Source organism: Aethalodelphis obliquidens, unplaced genomic scaffold (genome assembly GCF_003676395.1).
Source record: "Aethalodelphis obliquidens isolate GAN/ISIS:26980383/991018 unplaced genomic scaffold, ASM367639v1 scaffold22, whole genome shotgun sequence".
In the NCBI taxonomy this organism is placed as follows: Eukaryota; Metazoa; Chordata; class Mammalia; order Artiodactyla; family Delphinidae; genus Aethalodelphis; species Aethalodelphis obliquidens.
The window spans coordinates 25,166,845-25,182,214 of record NW_020837966.1 but is presented as its reverse complement, the minus strand read 5'-3'; the positions used below and the strand labels follow the sequence as shown (position 1 = coordinate 25,182,214).

At 39.6% G+C, this 15,370-nt stretch overlaps 1 protein-coding gene across 2 annotated transcripts in view; it reads left to right on the top strand.

The window, feature by feature from the left end:
- The first annotated feature begins 4,244 nt into the window (after positions 1-4,244).
- CRBN (cereblon) overlaps positions 4,245-15,370 on the top strand; it is a 104,448-nt gene continuing 93,322 nt past the window's right edge. The window contains exon 1 of one of the 2 annotated variants that reach the window (XM_027121438.1): positions 4,245-4,373. In XM_027121438.1, the coding sequence (XP_026977239.1) occupies positions 4,293-4,373 (81 nt within the window). In that variant the 5' untranslated portion in view covers positions 4,245-4,292. The remainder of the gene's footprint in view (positions 4,374-15,370) is intronic. The other variant, XM_027121440.1, reaches the window with a different exon arrangement.

The following is a 15,370-nucleotide window of genomic DNA, read 5'->3' as shown; positions in this document are numbered from 1 at the left end:
TAATCAGCAGTCCAAAGTTTGAGGCAGGTAAACACTTAAGCTGAAGCATTCAGAAGAAATTGATAGAGAAAAGTTGAGGTTATGTCATATCAACTGACTGAGCTGCAGCCACTGTAAGGTCCCATAATTATGTTCCTGTTACACCCTACAAGATGCTACGTAATCCTCTCATCAAACTGTGCATTTGAAATATTATCCATGAGCAAAATTATCAGGTTAGATTGATTTTCCCATCCCATGTTACTTACATAATTGAAGCTATAGTCCAGCAGCCATAAATCAAGTCACATCATGTTGAAGTGGCTGAGTTCCTGGTGGGGTGTGGGAGAGACACTTTGATAGCACCCTGTCAAGATTTCATTCCTGGTTCCTTTCTCCTGTGAGGTGAGAGACCAGCTAAGCCTCACGTTTCCCAAGCTGACTGGTGTGATAGCATAGTCTCATTTATTTACTGAGGGAACTCATAGGCACTAAAATTTATTTTTCCAGAGTGGAATACAGCAAAAATGTCCTGAACCCTCACATAACCAGTGGCATCCAGGGTAATACAGGGAGACCAAAAAAGCCACCAACAGCCACCCAGGGCATTTTTGGTGGCACAAGCTGACCAGAAACAATTTCTCCAGAGAAAACAGATAGGCTTATATCTAGAATATTCCACTACATATGTCAGAAAGAAAGATTTTGAAGTGAAAGTTATACATTATAAAGGAAAGTGTATACTCAGGAGAGCACATTACTTAGTTCATAGTAGGAGATCTATAACGATTGGTTAAATAAATATTTTTAAGTTAAAAGATGTTGATGGTTTAATTTTTCTTCAAACTTTGTACTTATTTTGATGAATTCCATACACAATTCCATAAGTTTCATGAAAGGGGAGAAATGGGTTTTTTTAGATGCCATAATGTAGAAAATTCTCCTGGGTTTTGGTTCTTAAATTCATTTTTCAAAACTTTTTATTTTGAGATAATTTTAGACTTAGAAAAAAGTTGCAAAAATAATGCAGAGTTCCCACATTCTCAGCTTCCCCTTCTGTTAACCCCTTACATAACTGTAAAACACTGATCAAATCTAAGAAAGGAAACTTCTACACTGCTATTAATCAAACTGTGGAATTTATTTGGGTCTCACTAGTTTTCTACAATTGACCTTTTTCTGTTCCAGGATTCAGTTAGGATCCCAAATCGCATTTAGTTGGCACGTTTCCTTAGTCTCCTTTTATCTGTGACAACTTCTTTTTCTTTCCTTGTCTTCATGACCTTGTCACTTTTGAACAGTACTGACAGTTGTTTTAGAGAAAGTCCCTCAATTTGTATTTGTCTGATGTTTCTTCACTATTAAATTGGGGGTGTGCATTCTTGGAAGGGATACCACACAGGCGATGTGCTTCTTTCTGTATCAAATCAGGGGGTACGTGATCATCGATAGGTATTATGGGTGATGTTAACTTGGTCACTTGTCTAAGACAGTTTGCCAGATTTCTTAAATATAAAGTTACTTTTTTCCCTTTGCTATTGCTAAATACTTAGAGGAGATCCTTTGAAACTATGCAAATACTCTCTTCCTGCTTAAACTTTCACCCATGAATGTTAGCATCCATCAGGGCATCTTCCCAGACGCAGTTGTTACTCTGGTGTGCCAAAGATGGTTTTCTATTTCATTCCGCTTACATTTATTAATTGGAATTCTTCCGTACAGAAGAGTCATCGTTTGTCCCTGTTTTATTTCTTCATGCATCTATATCAGGGTGGGCTCATGGGTATTTAGTTTGTACTTTGGGTTATAATCTAAAACTGTCATTTATTTGACGCTCACGTTGGTCCAACTTTAGCCATTCAGAGCTCTTTCAGTATGTACCGTTTCGATATGCCCCATCCTTCTTGTTTTGTTTTGTTTTTTGAGCCCTTCCTCACTATCTGGCACTCCAAGATGCTCCAGATTCATCTTCTATTTTCCCTGCCCCAGTCCTGGAATCAACCAGTTCGCCAAAGAGCCCTTAGTTGCTTTTATTGGAGAATGGTGTTTAAAATGGTGATATTGAAGGGCCACAAATTCATCGTTTTTAACATTTATTTGCCAGGTCAGTGCATCAGGAAGTCTCTGTTATGGACTGAATGTGTCCCCCCAAATTCATATGTTGAAATACTAACTCCCAGCGTGATGGTCTTAGGAGGTGGGGCCTCCGGATGGTACTGCAGTCTGAAAGTTTGTGTCTTCCCCAGGATTCGTATGTTGAAATCCTAATGCCATCGTGATGGCATTAGGAGGTAGGGTTTTTGAGAGGTATTTAGCAGATGAGGGTGGATCCTCATGAATGGGGATAGTGCTCTTATAAAGGAGACCCCAGAGAGCTCCCTCATCCCTTCTGCCAGGTGAGGACACAATGAAAAGGCTGTGAACCAGGGATAGGGCCCTCACCTGACACCAAATCTGCCAGCACCATGATTTTGGAATTCCCGGGCACCCAAACTGTGAGAAATAAATGTTTTTTGTTTAAGCCACCTAATCCATGGTGTTTTTGTTATAGCAGCCCAAACAGACTAAAACAGTCTCCCATCCCATCCACCCCCATTCCCCCCACAAAACATAAAACACAAACCCTCAGCCCTAAATATATCTAACACATTGACACATAATCGTGTTGACCAAGAGTAATATTTTTTTAAATTCACAATCATGGCATGGGCAACAACCAGTCACATTGAATACTAGCCTAAACCCTGGGGCAGGGTCCTGGACTTGCCCCCTGTGACAGGTATTTACAACCCTTTATTTCTAGGTCTTGAGGAGATACTGGGAAAGTGGAAAGTGTAAGGGGAACCCATAGGAGTAGCCACAGCAGCTTAGGGCCAAGGGACAGGCATGCAGGGGACTCAGCAGCAACAGTTTCCCACTGGTAGGATTGCTTCTGTAGTTTAAGTATTGGTAGAGCCATCGTGATACCATGATTTATAATGAGAAATATATATTTGGTCTTCATCCCCATTTCTGGCACAGAGCTCCTAAAACCATTGGAATTTCATAAGTTGTGAAGTGATAAAGATGTCTCTTCTTAGGTTATGAGTTGAGTTTTGGAACGCACCTGAGGAGGGGGGCTGGTTGGCAGGGGACCCAACCATGTGATCAGAAGGTTCGAGCTTTCAGTCCCACCCTCCCAACCTCCTACCCCCGGGAAGGGGAAAAGGGCTGGTGATTGAATCAATCGCCAACAGCCAATTAATTAATCAGTCATGCATATGTAATGAAGCCTCCATAAACCCCAAAAGGACAGGGTTCAGAGAGCTTCCAGGTTGGAGATTCTAGGAGAGCAGTGCCTTCAGAGGGCATGAAAGCTCCACGCCCTTTCCCCCTACCTAGCCCTATGCATTTCTTCCATTTGGCTGTTTCTGAGTTATACCTTTTTACAATAAACTAGTAATCTAGTAAGCAAAATGTTTCTCTGAGTTCTGTGAGTCACTCTAGCAAATGAATAAAATTCAGGGAGGGGGGCATTGGAACTTCAAATCTGTACCCAGTTGGTCAGAAGCACAGGTGACAACCTGAACTTGTGATTAGCAACTGAAGTGGGGAAAGACAGTCTTGTAGGACTGAGCCCTTAACCTGTGGGATCTGATGCTGTCTCCAGGTAGTACATAGTGTCAGAATTGAGTGGAATTATAGGCCACCCATCTGGTGTCTGAGAATTGCTTGGATGTATGGGAAACCGCCCCCTCCAAACACACACACACAGACACAAATCAGAACGGGATGACATAATTGTTAGCCCTTCATGTACACGGCAGCTGAATATCAGGCTCTCTGTTGATACCTTACAGGCTGGGTCCTCTACAAACTGGATGCTAATCCTGAATAGTGATACTGCATATGGGTCAGTTTAACCTTCTAGCTGAGGGTCAGGACTTTGGAGTCAGCTCAAACTGCATTTGAATTCCATTTCTACCACACACCAGCTGTGTAACGCTAGTCAAGTTACTTGTCCATTCTGAGCCTCAGTTTCCTCAGTAGAAGCAAATAATGAGAATACCTACCTCAACGGCATTATATACATGATATAATCCATATGGATCACAGCATAGTGCCCAGCCCAGAGTACTGGCCCAGCAAACGTTAACACTTTACTGCTAGTGCTATTATTATAAATAATAATAATAAAGATAATAATGTTAGTCATTATTTGATCTATCATTGAGTTTACTTTTTTCTACCCTCCATAGAACCAGCAAACATTCCAGTATGTTCTCTGCTGAAGGGGAGGGACTCTGCAATTTTGTCAAGATGATGCTACGACAATGAGATGGAACATTCCACCTCCAGTTATTAATTACCTGGCATATTTCACAAAACTGATCAACTTTGCATGGCATGGTAAGGTAATGAAATTTTGCTTTTTTTTGTCTTTACGAAGCCAGAAACGGTAATTGCATAGAAGAAATTTGATCTCTGTTTGCATGATTAGGTAGGATGTCAATTAGTCTTCATGCTATAAATATCTTGGGCACAGTTTTAAGGTTTGCACCACCTGTAATTATACTCATAGGGTACTGAAGGCAAAAGTAATCTTAATGAAATTTTAGTTTGATAAACTCGTTGTGTACAAAAGAAAATTGAAAACCAGAAAAGTAAAGGGACTTTCCCAAGGTCACACAGCAGCATGTAATATGTTTACCTCAGGACCCCAGTGCTTTCTTTCAGACACAAAATACCATTCTGCAGATAATTAATTAGTACCCACTGCTTAGAGGTGAAAATTGTGCCCTGATGACTCCAATGTTTAGCTGACTTGTGTTGTATACCATGTCTTTAAGCTGGCAGCATCTAAAGAGGTAAGCAGAGAAAGGTTCATAATGGTGATAACAGTATCCTTTCAGATTCCACAAATGTTAACTCATTTTATGGTCAGTACATCCCTGTGATCACTGTACTGTAGATAAGAAAACTTAAGCTCTTGGATCTTGGATTTGGAACGATGCACTCCTCTTGTGGCAATCAAGGAAGACTTTGTGGAAGAGGTGGTGTCGCAGTGAGCTTGGGCTGTTATAACAGAATACCATAGACTGGGTGGTGTAAACAACAAACATTGATTTCTCACAGCACTGGAGGCTGAAAGCCCATGATCAGGGTGCCAACATGGTCGAGTTCTTGGTGAAGTCCCTCTTCCTGGTTTACAGATGCCCATCTTTTCATTCTGTCCTCACGTGGTAGAGAACAGAGAGGGAGGAAGCAAGCTCTTATTTTATTAAGGGCACTAATCCCATTCATGCGGGCTCCACCCTCATGACCTAATTACCTCCACAGGGCCTACCTACTAATACCATCATATTGGATGTTAGAATTTCAACATATGAATTTTAGGGAGAATTCATTCATTCCATAACAGATGGCATTTAATCTGGGACTTGAAGGGTAACGTAGAATTTTACTCATGGAATCAGAAAAAAAGGGGAGACGTTCCAGGTAGAGGAAACAGGGTGAGCAAAAACTAGTGGTTTATCAGGGTATTAACAAAATCCCTCTTACGCCTCGATTTAATGTATTAAATACTACAATGAAAAAGGTATTTTCATTGGTTGTAGAATTTCAAGGGCTTATCAAACAGTTAATGAGCAAAAATTGTGTACATTTTGTGGTTACAACTTTAACAAATAGGCAGAAGGGGAATTTGAATTTTATCTTCCAGTGTCCATAAAATAGCATCATGGTACTGTAATTATTAATATAATCATTAAAAAAAACAGTTTAGTTAAATTTAAGAAAACCTAGACTCATGAAGGCATAGTGTCTTCATCAAAGCAGCTCTAGTCCAGACAAAGCGAGCCTTCTAAGTTGACTGTGATGCTTTGAAATAATTATAGTGTGTTCTGAAAAGCAATTATTATCAGCCGCCACTGCTTTCCACCACGAGTTCTAATTTAATTACATTTCCTCTGTTTAAAATGTGCTGTACTCTAAGGTGCAGCAAAGGAGAAAGGAGTTTGTTACTAAAAAAAAATAATAAAGGTATTTTTTACACTGAAGGTAATTAGTCTTGGACATAACTGCTTCCAAGAGAGACACAGGATTTTGAACTCATTAATTTCAAGTGGTCATTGCTACAGAAGAATATTCATCTTCAGAGGTGGGGAAATAGTTACCTCCCAGGTGAAATGAGTATAGAAGGAAAGAGACAGAGCGTGTTCATCTGTTCACCCTACCAGCTGCTCAGTGCCTTCCAGGGATCTCTTTCAGCCAGGATTACTTATTCCAAGAAAACTGAAGCGCACAGATTTGTTTTATCGATTGTGAATATTTAACAATTGCATTTGGCTTCCAACTCCTGTTGATGAAACAACCATTTTGCACAACTTGTGAATTCACTTTTCCCATATATAATGCTGAGAACAAAAGTGGCTGTGCGCTTCCCTGGCAGAAAACCAAGCCATACTGACTTTTTACAGAAAAGTCTTTCCCCATCATTCTCACAGCACATGGCTTATCTGGTGGCACTAAAATTCCTCCTGTTTCTAAATTCGCCGTCTCCCTGCATGGTGGTGAAGAACCATTGCGTTTTGTGGGTGGAAAGAGTCCTTTTCATCACAGGCTCACCAATTTTATACAAACGACGTGACTGAGAGTTGTGGGCTTTAAATGGACTCCTCAGGTCACCAAGATGCCAGGCAGAGCAGAGACTAGATGCCAGGTCACCTGCCTTTCAATTCCATTGAGACAGGGAGTGTTCTATGGGAATGAAATTGGCATTTGACCTTGACCTGTAGAATGAAGTTAGTCTCCACCCTGCCTCACAGTTTTGTTTAACTGTGATTAGTCACTGCTTCTCAGAGTCTTCCTAACAGTGTTTCAAATCTGCCATGTGAACATTCCTTTAAGACAAATTTTAACTGCACATTTCTGGATCCTATGCCAGACCTATTCGATCAGAACATATCACAGTGAAGTTTTAAAATATTGCTCTTCCCCAATAGCTCTCAGTCTGGGTAGAGGAGCTTGATGTAAAATTCAAGGAACCTCTTTGGAAGCACACATACCAAGTATTCCCTTCATTACTACCCCTGGTAATATACCTAAGAATGGACTCTGAAAAAGAATATCCCCCAATATGAAAACCATTGCTCTGAAGAACACCAGCAACAAAAATATACCAGGTTAAATATCCTGCAGTAGAATAAATGTGTTCTGTGTACTTATTTCTAGCTGCTTATAGTGAAAGACACAGATAGAATGATTAAAAACAAAGAAAAAGTAAAAAGCAAAATCAATGAAATAAAGATGTCTTGGGAGAGAAAAACCATACAGAAAATGGAGGTTAATGCAACTAAGACAGAGCACATAGCAACTTCTGAGCTTCCTGGCAACCAATGCAAAAAGGGAAATACAAAATGCTGCAGTGCTCTCATACTGTAACAGCAGTTCAAAGGAATGTTGGGTTTTTCTAAGCATGAAATTCTGAGAGAATTTAACAAAATAACACTGAACATCACGGGAGCAATGTTTGTCCTTTTGCATGGTTGTTCTAGCACTTTCTGAGTATTGTGAGACAAAGCAATAGGACTCGGATCCCTATATATCCCTTGGTCTCATCTCATTGTGCATCGTGGGGAAAAAAGAGAAGCAGAGGCAGAAAAGGACATTTTGGAGGAGTAATAACAGCCTATCTCAGTTTGCCTTCATCATGCAAATAAAGATTTTCCGCGTAAAGCCGTTGCCACGCACAAGAAATCTGGCAGCTGCCATGTCACCGTCAAGCTAATGACTCCTGTAGAGATCCAATCAGGGGAACTTTGCATTAGGTGCACTGCAGTTCACCAATGCCACAACCCCAAGAACACAGCCTTAAAGACTCAGACATCCAACCAATCATATACTTTGGAGAATATACTCAGACATCCAACCAATCATATACTTTGGAGAATATACTCAGACATCCAACCAATCATCATATACTTTGGAGAATTCTTGGAGAATATGAGCTCCGGTTCACTGCAGGAGCTTACTGCAGCACCCCTTACGTTAACCATCCCCAATGTGTCAGTGTAAAAACCAAGCTGCTCTTCCCTTTGGCTGAAAATATTTCTCAGAACTTTTCTTGAGACTATAAAACAAAACTAAACAAAACAACTTATCTACAGGTCAGTTACTCTCCAGAGAGCCATAAAGATAATTTTTTGTTTATGTAAAGGGGAAAAAATTATTAAAAACAAAACCACATAAAGATGTTTAAAAAAAAAAACACAAAATCTGGCCTACAGGTTTATCTGACTCCTTTTGAACGCTCTGATGAAACTCTAAACTATAGTAAGTTTGCCCTCCAAAGGAAGAGGCTATCAAAAGTAATGCAAATCGTCTATTTTAGCCATGTTTTCCTGAACAAGTAGATTAGGACTTATGTGATTTCGTTCTTCTCATAGTGAGGTGCTGTATATTTTTAAGTCTTGTTTTTAAACATGTGGCCTATCACACCGAAAGATATTATCAGGCATATTGGTATATCATCTCCCAGGGGGAGGTGGCCTCAGACGCAGCAGACAGTTTTGTTTGAGCTGCCAAGTGCTCTGGAAGAGAAATGTCACCCCCTCACCAAGGGAATTTCACTCCGGACCGTGACTCATATTGCTAATTGTGTGCCTGATTCTCAGGTCATGCTTGAAATCATCCAATTCAAAGGGGAGCTCCTCAGAGATTATTTTTCTTTTGCAGATTTGACACTTAAATTAAAGAACGGAAGTTACAAGTCTCCAGGCCTCTCCTTTCTTTATCCTTCCTTACGAAGACTTTACTCCTCTGCTGTTCCAACTCAGCCAGAGAAGTCTGAGGTCCTATGTCAGTCTCAAAACACTGAAGATTTTTCTTCACTGGACATTTGTACCTGAAAGCTAGCCCTGAATTTTGTCCCTTCACTCAGGGGTGGACTGAACAAAGAATTGGTTGGCTGTCAGAACCTTTGGGGGTGGGAGAAGGTGGTATCAGCATAACGCTGAAGCTGAACACTAGAGCTTGAAGTCTAGTCTCCCCCCGCCCCCCACCTCATAGAATCACCTACTGCGCCACCCGTTGTCCCAGATATGAGCTGTGTACTCCTGGAGGACCCACATCACCTCTCAGAGACACAAAGCATTTCTAGGAAGGATTCTAATGACTCTTAGAGATGCCTGTCATTCTCTTCCTCTCCTAAAACAGTCGAAAGTTCTATTGGTGAGTATAAGATGGCTCCCCAAATCACACAAGAATATGCAGATTCTCAAGGAGGTTAAAAGCTGCCACAATGACACACCCCATAAAATCCTCCTGATGGGACCAAATATGGAATAACGGTAGCCTTGAGCATCCCCTGACTCCAGGGCTGGTGACAAGTAGAGAGGAGAGAGCCCATCTAAACACACTTCCCCCCGCTTCACCTCGGGCTGAAAATGCAACTTCCTACATTCGTTTTGAAATGCAAATAGGTTCTGTCTTATTTCTTCCTGAGACAGGCTTGAGTCAGAGGACAAAGGACTTCGTGACAACAGAACAGAAAAAGGGGAGTGGCACAGAAATCAGAGGCAGTGTTTGCCGAAGGAGAAACCTCATCTTTTCAGTATTTTTGCCCTAGGCCCCAGTTCAACTTAAAGGCAAAAAAAAATTTACTCTGAAGAGCTAAATATCATCCTCTTACTATACATTTTACTAAGGATTTCCAAGGACAATATTTTATTTAATAAAATAAAATTTTTCCTAATAATAAGGCTAGTCAATATTATTATCTTCTTTTTTACAAGAGGCCTAACACTTGCTTTATGGATGCAAAAAATACATAAATAAATCTCATCAGCCCAATATTACTTGGAAACATTAAATGTCTAACAGGATGGAAGAAAACTGAAATTCATTGTGATTAAGGGAGTGGAAGAAAAAGCTAAGACACTCAGAGAATAAGAAAAAGTAGCATAAATGGGATAACCTCTGAGCACGTTCTAGCTCTCAGCATTCCAGGTTAACATTTCCCAAAGTGCTGTCCTGCAGACGCTCTGCCTCAGGTTCACAGGTATGCTGAGAACACAAGTGTTCCATGCTCGAACGTGTTTGGGAAACTAACAAAATAAACTAACAAAATTCTTCGCTGCAGGTCTTCCTAGGGTTATTAACGTGTATAAAATATTTCCTAAAGGTGGTGGGTAGGCATAATTAACCCACCACTTTTCAGGTTTTTGCAGGCCTCTTCCTTGCTGATTTTTACATCAGGAATCCAAGATCTTTGGTTCTATAGCGACTTCCATATAGTTGGTGAAGTAACTCAAAACACTAACCCTGGGTTGTTGCATCCTTGCTACTCTCTGCTCTGAAGGACTGTGGATAAGTGAATCCTGTAAATAATGAAGGAAAAAAAGAAGAGGCAGTCACAAATACATTGGATCAGTCAGTGTTCACACCCATCCCTAAGAATCCAACTTCAGTCTGATTCAAGGGCTTTGTGAGCTCATATTCAAAACGAAAGGAGAATCTATGTTCTGCATCAGCCAGTGATATTTGGGTCTGAGGCATCATCGGTTCTTTATGGTAAAAGGCAGTTTCCAGTGATTTCCAAATCAGTCAGTATTTTAAATCTTCTTCCCTCCGACCCACTCCACACAGACAGAACAGAAAACTTAAACTGAATGATCACGAAAAACAAAGGTCAGAAGTTTATTATATACACACAGATGCGATTTTAAGAATCTGCTCTATGGGCCTCCCAGGCTTTATTCTTGGCGTAACTAGCTTCTCTTAAGTCACTGAGAGTCAGCTCTCAAAACCAAACATGGAACGCCAAGGCTTTTGTGCCAGGAAGGCACCAGAGTCGTATGAAGTATTAATCAAGCCAGGTGGGAAGGGGTGAGTGAGATCTCTTTATACTTCTAGGTGAGCTTCAGTGATGGTCATCAATATAGTGTTACTGAGCAAAATTATATCAGGCAGACCAAATGGAATAATCCCTTAAACAAGAAGAAATTGTTTGCAGGTGCAAACAAGCATGAAATAGAATTCTGCTAATGAGTGTCTATTACTAGCTAAACACATAATCAAATTATTTAGGCTCAACTCATGACAGTGAGAAATCAATTATTTATCATAAATCTGGGGCTGTGTATTGACCATCTTGGTATGTGTCTAACCTGGTCTGTAATGAATAAATGTTTTGGTTTCAAGAGTGTGTTGTCATTAGCACATAGGTACTAAAAAAATCAAAAACAGTTGAAAAGCTCTGAACTGATGAAAAATCAAAATGGCTAAAAAGTTTTCCTTCAAGGTCTTTTAAACGAAAGAAGTATATGAGGGTAAAAATTAAATTTCTTCTTTTTAAGAAATGGTCCTGAAACAGTTGGCTATCCATGTTCAAAAAAATAATCCTGAACCCAGATTAGCTAAACTTCATAAAAATTTAACACAAAATGGATCATAGATCCAAATGTGATACCTAAAACTACAAAATTTGTAGAAGAAAACCTTTGTGACCCTGGGTTTAATAAAGATTTCTTAAGACACAGAAAGCATGGTTCATAAAAGAAAAAGAGTGATAAATTGGATGTCATTAAAATTAAAATCTTATTTTCAACAATACTGTTAAAGTGAAAATAAAAGCCATAGGCCAAAGGAAAGTATCTGCAAAATTCTGATCTGATAAAAGACTACAGTCAAGAATATATAAAGAATTCTCACTCTATAATAAGAAAATAAACAACCCAATTTTTTAAATAGGCAAAAATTTGAACAAACATTTTACCGAAGAAGACATATGGTGGCAAAGAAATACATGAAAAGATGTTCAACGTTATTAGTCATTAGGGAAATGCAATTTAAAACCATAATGCACAATGATTATACAACCATTAGAATGACTTAATTTTTTTAATTGACAATATTATATGCCTGTGAGGTTGCAAACCATGGTTGGCAGAATAATGCTGCCCACCTACCCAGCCCCCAAAGAAGTCCACGTCCTACCCCCCCACACCTGTGAATATGTAATGTTACATGGCAAGGGGCAATTTTGATTGCAAGTCAAAATAAATTTGTTAATCAGTTGACTTTAAAGTAAAGAGATTATCCTGGACTAGCCAGTGTAGTCACAAGGATCCTTTAAATGTGGAAAATGAAGCATCTGTGTCAGAGTGAAGCCATGTGAGAAAGACTCCACCAGCCATTGCTGGTATGGAAGATGGAAGGGGCCACAGGCCAAAGAATGTGGACAGCCAGGAGGAGCTGGAAAAGTCAAGGAAATCTTCTCACCCTAGAGCCTCCAGAAAGAAGTACAGTCTGCCACCACCTGCCGTCCTCTATTCTTCTGACTCTTTCTTTTGAATAGTGTTTACTACATGTTTTATAAGCCTGATAACCTATATTAGATGTTTTAAGGGAGAAATGAGGTGTTTTGGATATCTGACCTCCAGAACTACGAAATAATAAGTGTTTGCTGCTTAAAGTCCCCCAGTTTGTGGCAATTCATTATAACAACAGCAGAAAACTAGTACAGAAACTAATTGGAATGCTCCTAAATGTCTGATGAATGCATAATGAGTACAAAAAATGTTTTCATGGGAAAGCAAAACTTGGCATTATCTGATAAAGTTAAAAATACATCTACCATATGACCCAGCAGTCTCATTCCTAGATATTTAAACATTGATCCACTCAAATGTTTATTGCTACTTTTTTCATAATTTATCTCTGATTAGTAGATAAATGTGTAGTGATATATTCACAATGGAATGCTCAGTAATAAAAAGGGGGTGAACTCACTAAAGAAAAGGGATGCAAACAATAACAAGGATGACCCTCGAATGTAACGAAGTAAAAGAAACCAGACTCAAAAATCTATGTATACTCTGTGACTATGTTCATATGACTTTCTAGAAAAGACAAAACTATAGGGAGAGGAAACAGACCACCGGTTCCCAGGGACTGGATGGGTGAGGGGTTTGATGGTAAAGGGGGTGAAGGAACTATATCAGATGGTGGTGGTGGTTACATGATTGTATGTGTTTGTCAAAACTCATAGAGTTGTGTACCAAAAAAGGGTAAACTTCACTGTTTGTAAATTTTACCCAGTAAGCTTGAATATATGTATAAATTATCCATGCAAGACAAGCTGCATTGGAGTCAAGGAATCTAAGAAACGCTGTCTACTGGTGGCCCCTTGCTACTGTCTCATAAGAGTTACTTTTTGGAAAAAGAAATTTTAGAACTGGAAGGAATTTTTTTTAACATCTTTATTAGAGTATAATTGCTTTACAATGGTGTGTTAGCTTCTGCTTTATGACAAAGTGAATCAGCTATACATATACATATATCCCCATATCTCCTCCGTCTTGCGTCTCCCTCCCTCCCACCCTCCCTATCCCACCCCTCTAGGTGGTCACAAAACACCGAGCAGATCTCCCTGTGCTATGTGGCTGCTTCCCATTACCTATGTATTTTACATTTGGTAGTGTATAATGTCCATGCCACTCTCTCAGTGTGTCCCAGCTTACCCTCCCCCCTCCCTGTGTCCTCAAGTTCATTGTCTACATCTGCGTCTTTATTCCTGTCTTACCCCTAGGTGCTTCATGACCTTTTTTTTAGATTCCATATATATGAGTTAGCATACGGTATTTGTTTTTCTCTTTCTGACTTCACTCTGTAGGACAGACTCTAGGCCCATCCACCTCACTACAAAGAACTCAATTTCATTTCTTTTTATGGCTGAGTAATATTCCATTGTATATATGTGCCACATCTTCTTTATCCACTCATCTGTCGATGGACAATTAGGTTGCTTCCATGTCCTGGCTATTTTAAATAGAGCTGCAATGAATATGGTGGTACATGACTCTTTTTTTTTTTTTTTTTTTTTACATCTTTATTGGGGTATAATTGCTTTACAATGGTGTGTTAGTTTCTGCTTTATAACAAAGTGAATCAGTTATACATATACATATGTTCCCATATCTCTTCCCTCTTGCATCTCCCTCCCTCCCACCCTCCCTATCCCACCCCTCCAGGCTGTCACAAAGCACCAAGCCAATATCCCTGTGCCATGCGGCTGCTTCCAACTAGCTATCTACCTTACTACGTTTGTTAGTGTGTATATGTCCATGACTCTCTCTCGCCCTGTCACAGCTCACCCTTCCCCCTCCCCATAACCTCAAGTCCGTTCTCTAGGACATGACTCTTTTTGAATTATGATTTTCTCAGGGTATATGCCCAGTAGTGGGATTGGTGGGTCATATGGTAGTTCTATTTTTAGTTTTTTAAGGAACCTCCATACTGTTCTCCATAGTGGCTGTATCAATTTACATTCCCACCAACAGTGCAAGAGGGTTCCCTTTTCTCCACACCCTCTCTAGCATTTATTGTTTCTAGATTTTTTGATGATGGCCATTCTGACCAGTGTGACGTGATATCTCATTGTAGTTTTGGTTTGCATTTCTCTAATGATTAGTGATGTTGAGAATCCTTTCATGTGTTTGTTGGCAATCTGTATATCTTCTTTGGAAAAATGTCTATTTAGGTCTTCTGTCTACTTTTGGATTGGGTTGTTTGGTTTACTGATATTGAGCTGCATGAGCTACTTGTAAATTTTGGAGATTAATCCTTTGTCAGTTGCTTCATTTGCAAATATTTTCTCCCATTCTGAGGGTTGTCTTTTCGTCTTGTTTATGGTTTCCTTTGCTGTGCAAAAGCTTTTAAGTTTCATTAGGTCCCATTTGTTTATTTTTGGTTTTATTTCCATTTCTCTAGGAGGTGGGTCAAAAAGGATCTCACTGTGATTTACGTCATAGAGTGTTCTGCCTATGTTTTCCTCTAAGAGTTTTATAGTGTCTAGCGTTACATTTAGGTCTTTAATCCATTTTGAGTTTATTTTTGTGTATGGTGTTAGGGAGTGTTCTAATTTCATTCTTTTACATGTAGCTGTCCAGTTTTCCCAGCACCACTTATTGAAGAAGCTGTCTTTTCTCCACTGTATATTCTTGCCTCCTTTATCAAAGATAAGGTGACCATATGTGTGTGGGCTTATCTCTGGGCTTTCTATCCTGTTCCATTGATCTATATTTCTCTTTTTGTGCCAGTACCATACTGTCTTGATTACTGTAGCTTTGTAGTGTAATCTGAAGTCAGGGAGCCTTATTCCTCCAGCTCTGTTTTCCTTTTTCAAGATTGCTTTGGCTATTCGGGGTCTTTTGTGTTTGCATACAAATTGTAAAATTTTTTGTTCTAGTTCTGTGAAAAATGCCATTGGTAGTTTGATAGGGATTGCATTGAATCTGTAGATTGCTTTGGGTAGTAGAGTCATTTTCACAATGTTGATTCTTAGAACTAGAAGGAATTTTAAAGATCAGTTTTCAAATCATTTTTTGTTGTCAGAATCCTTTCCCCAAAT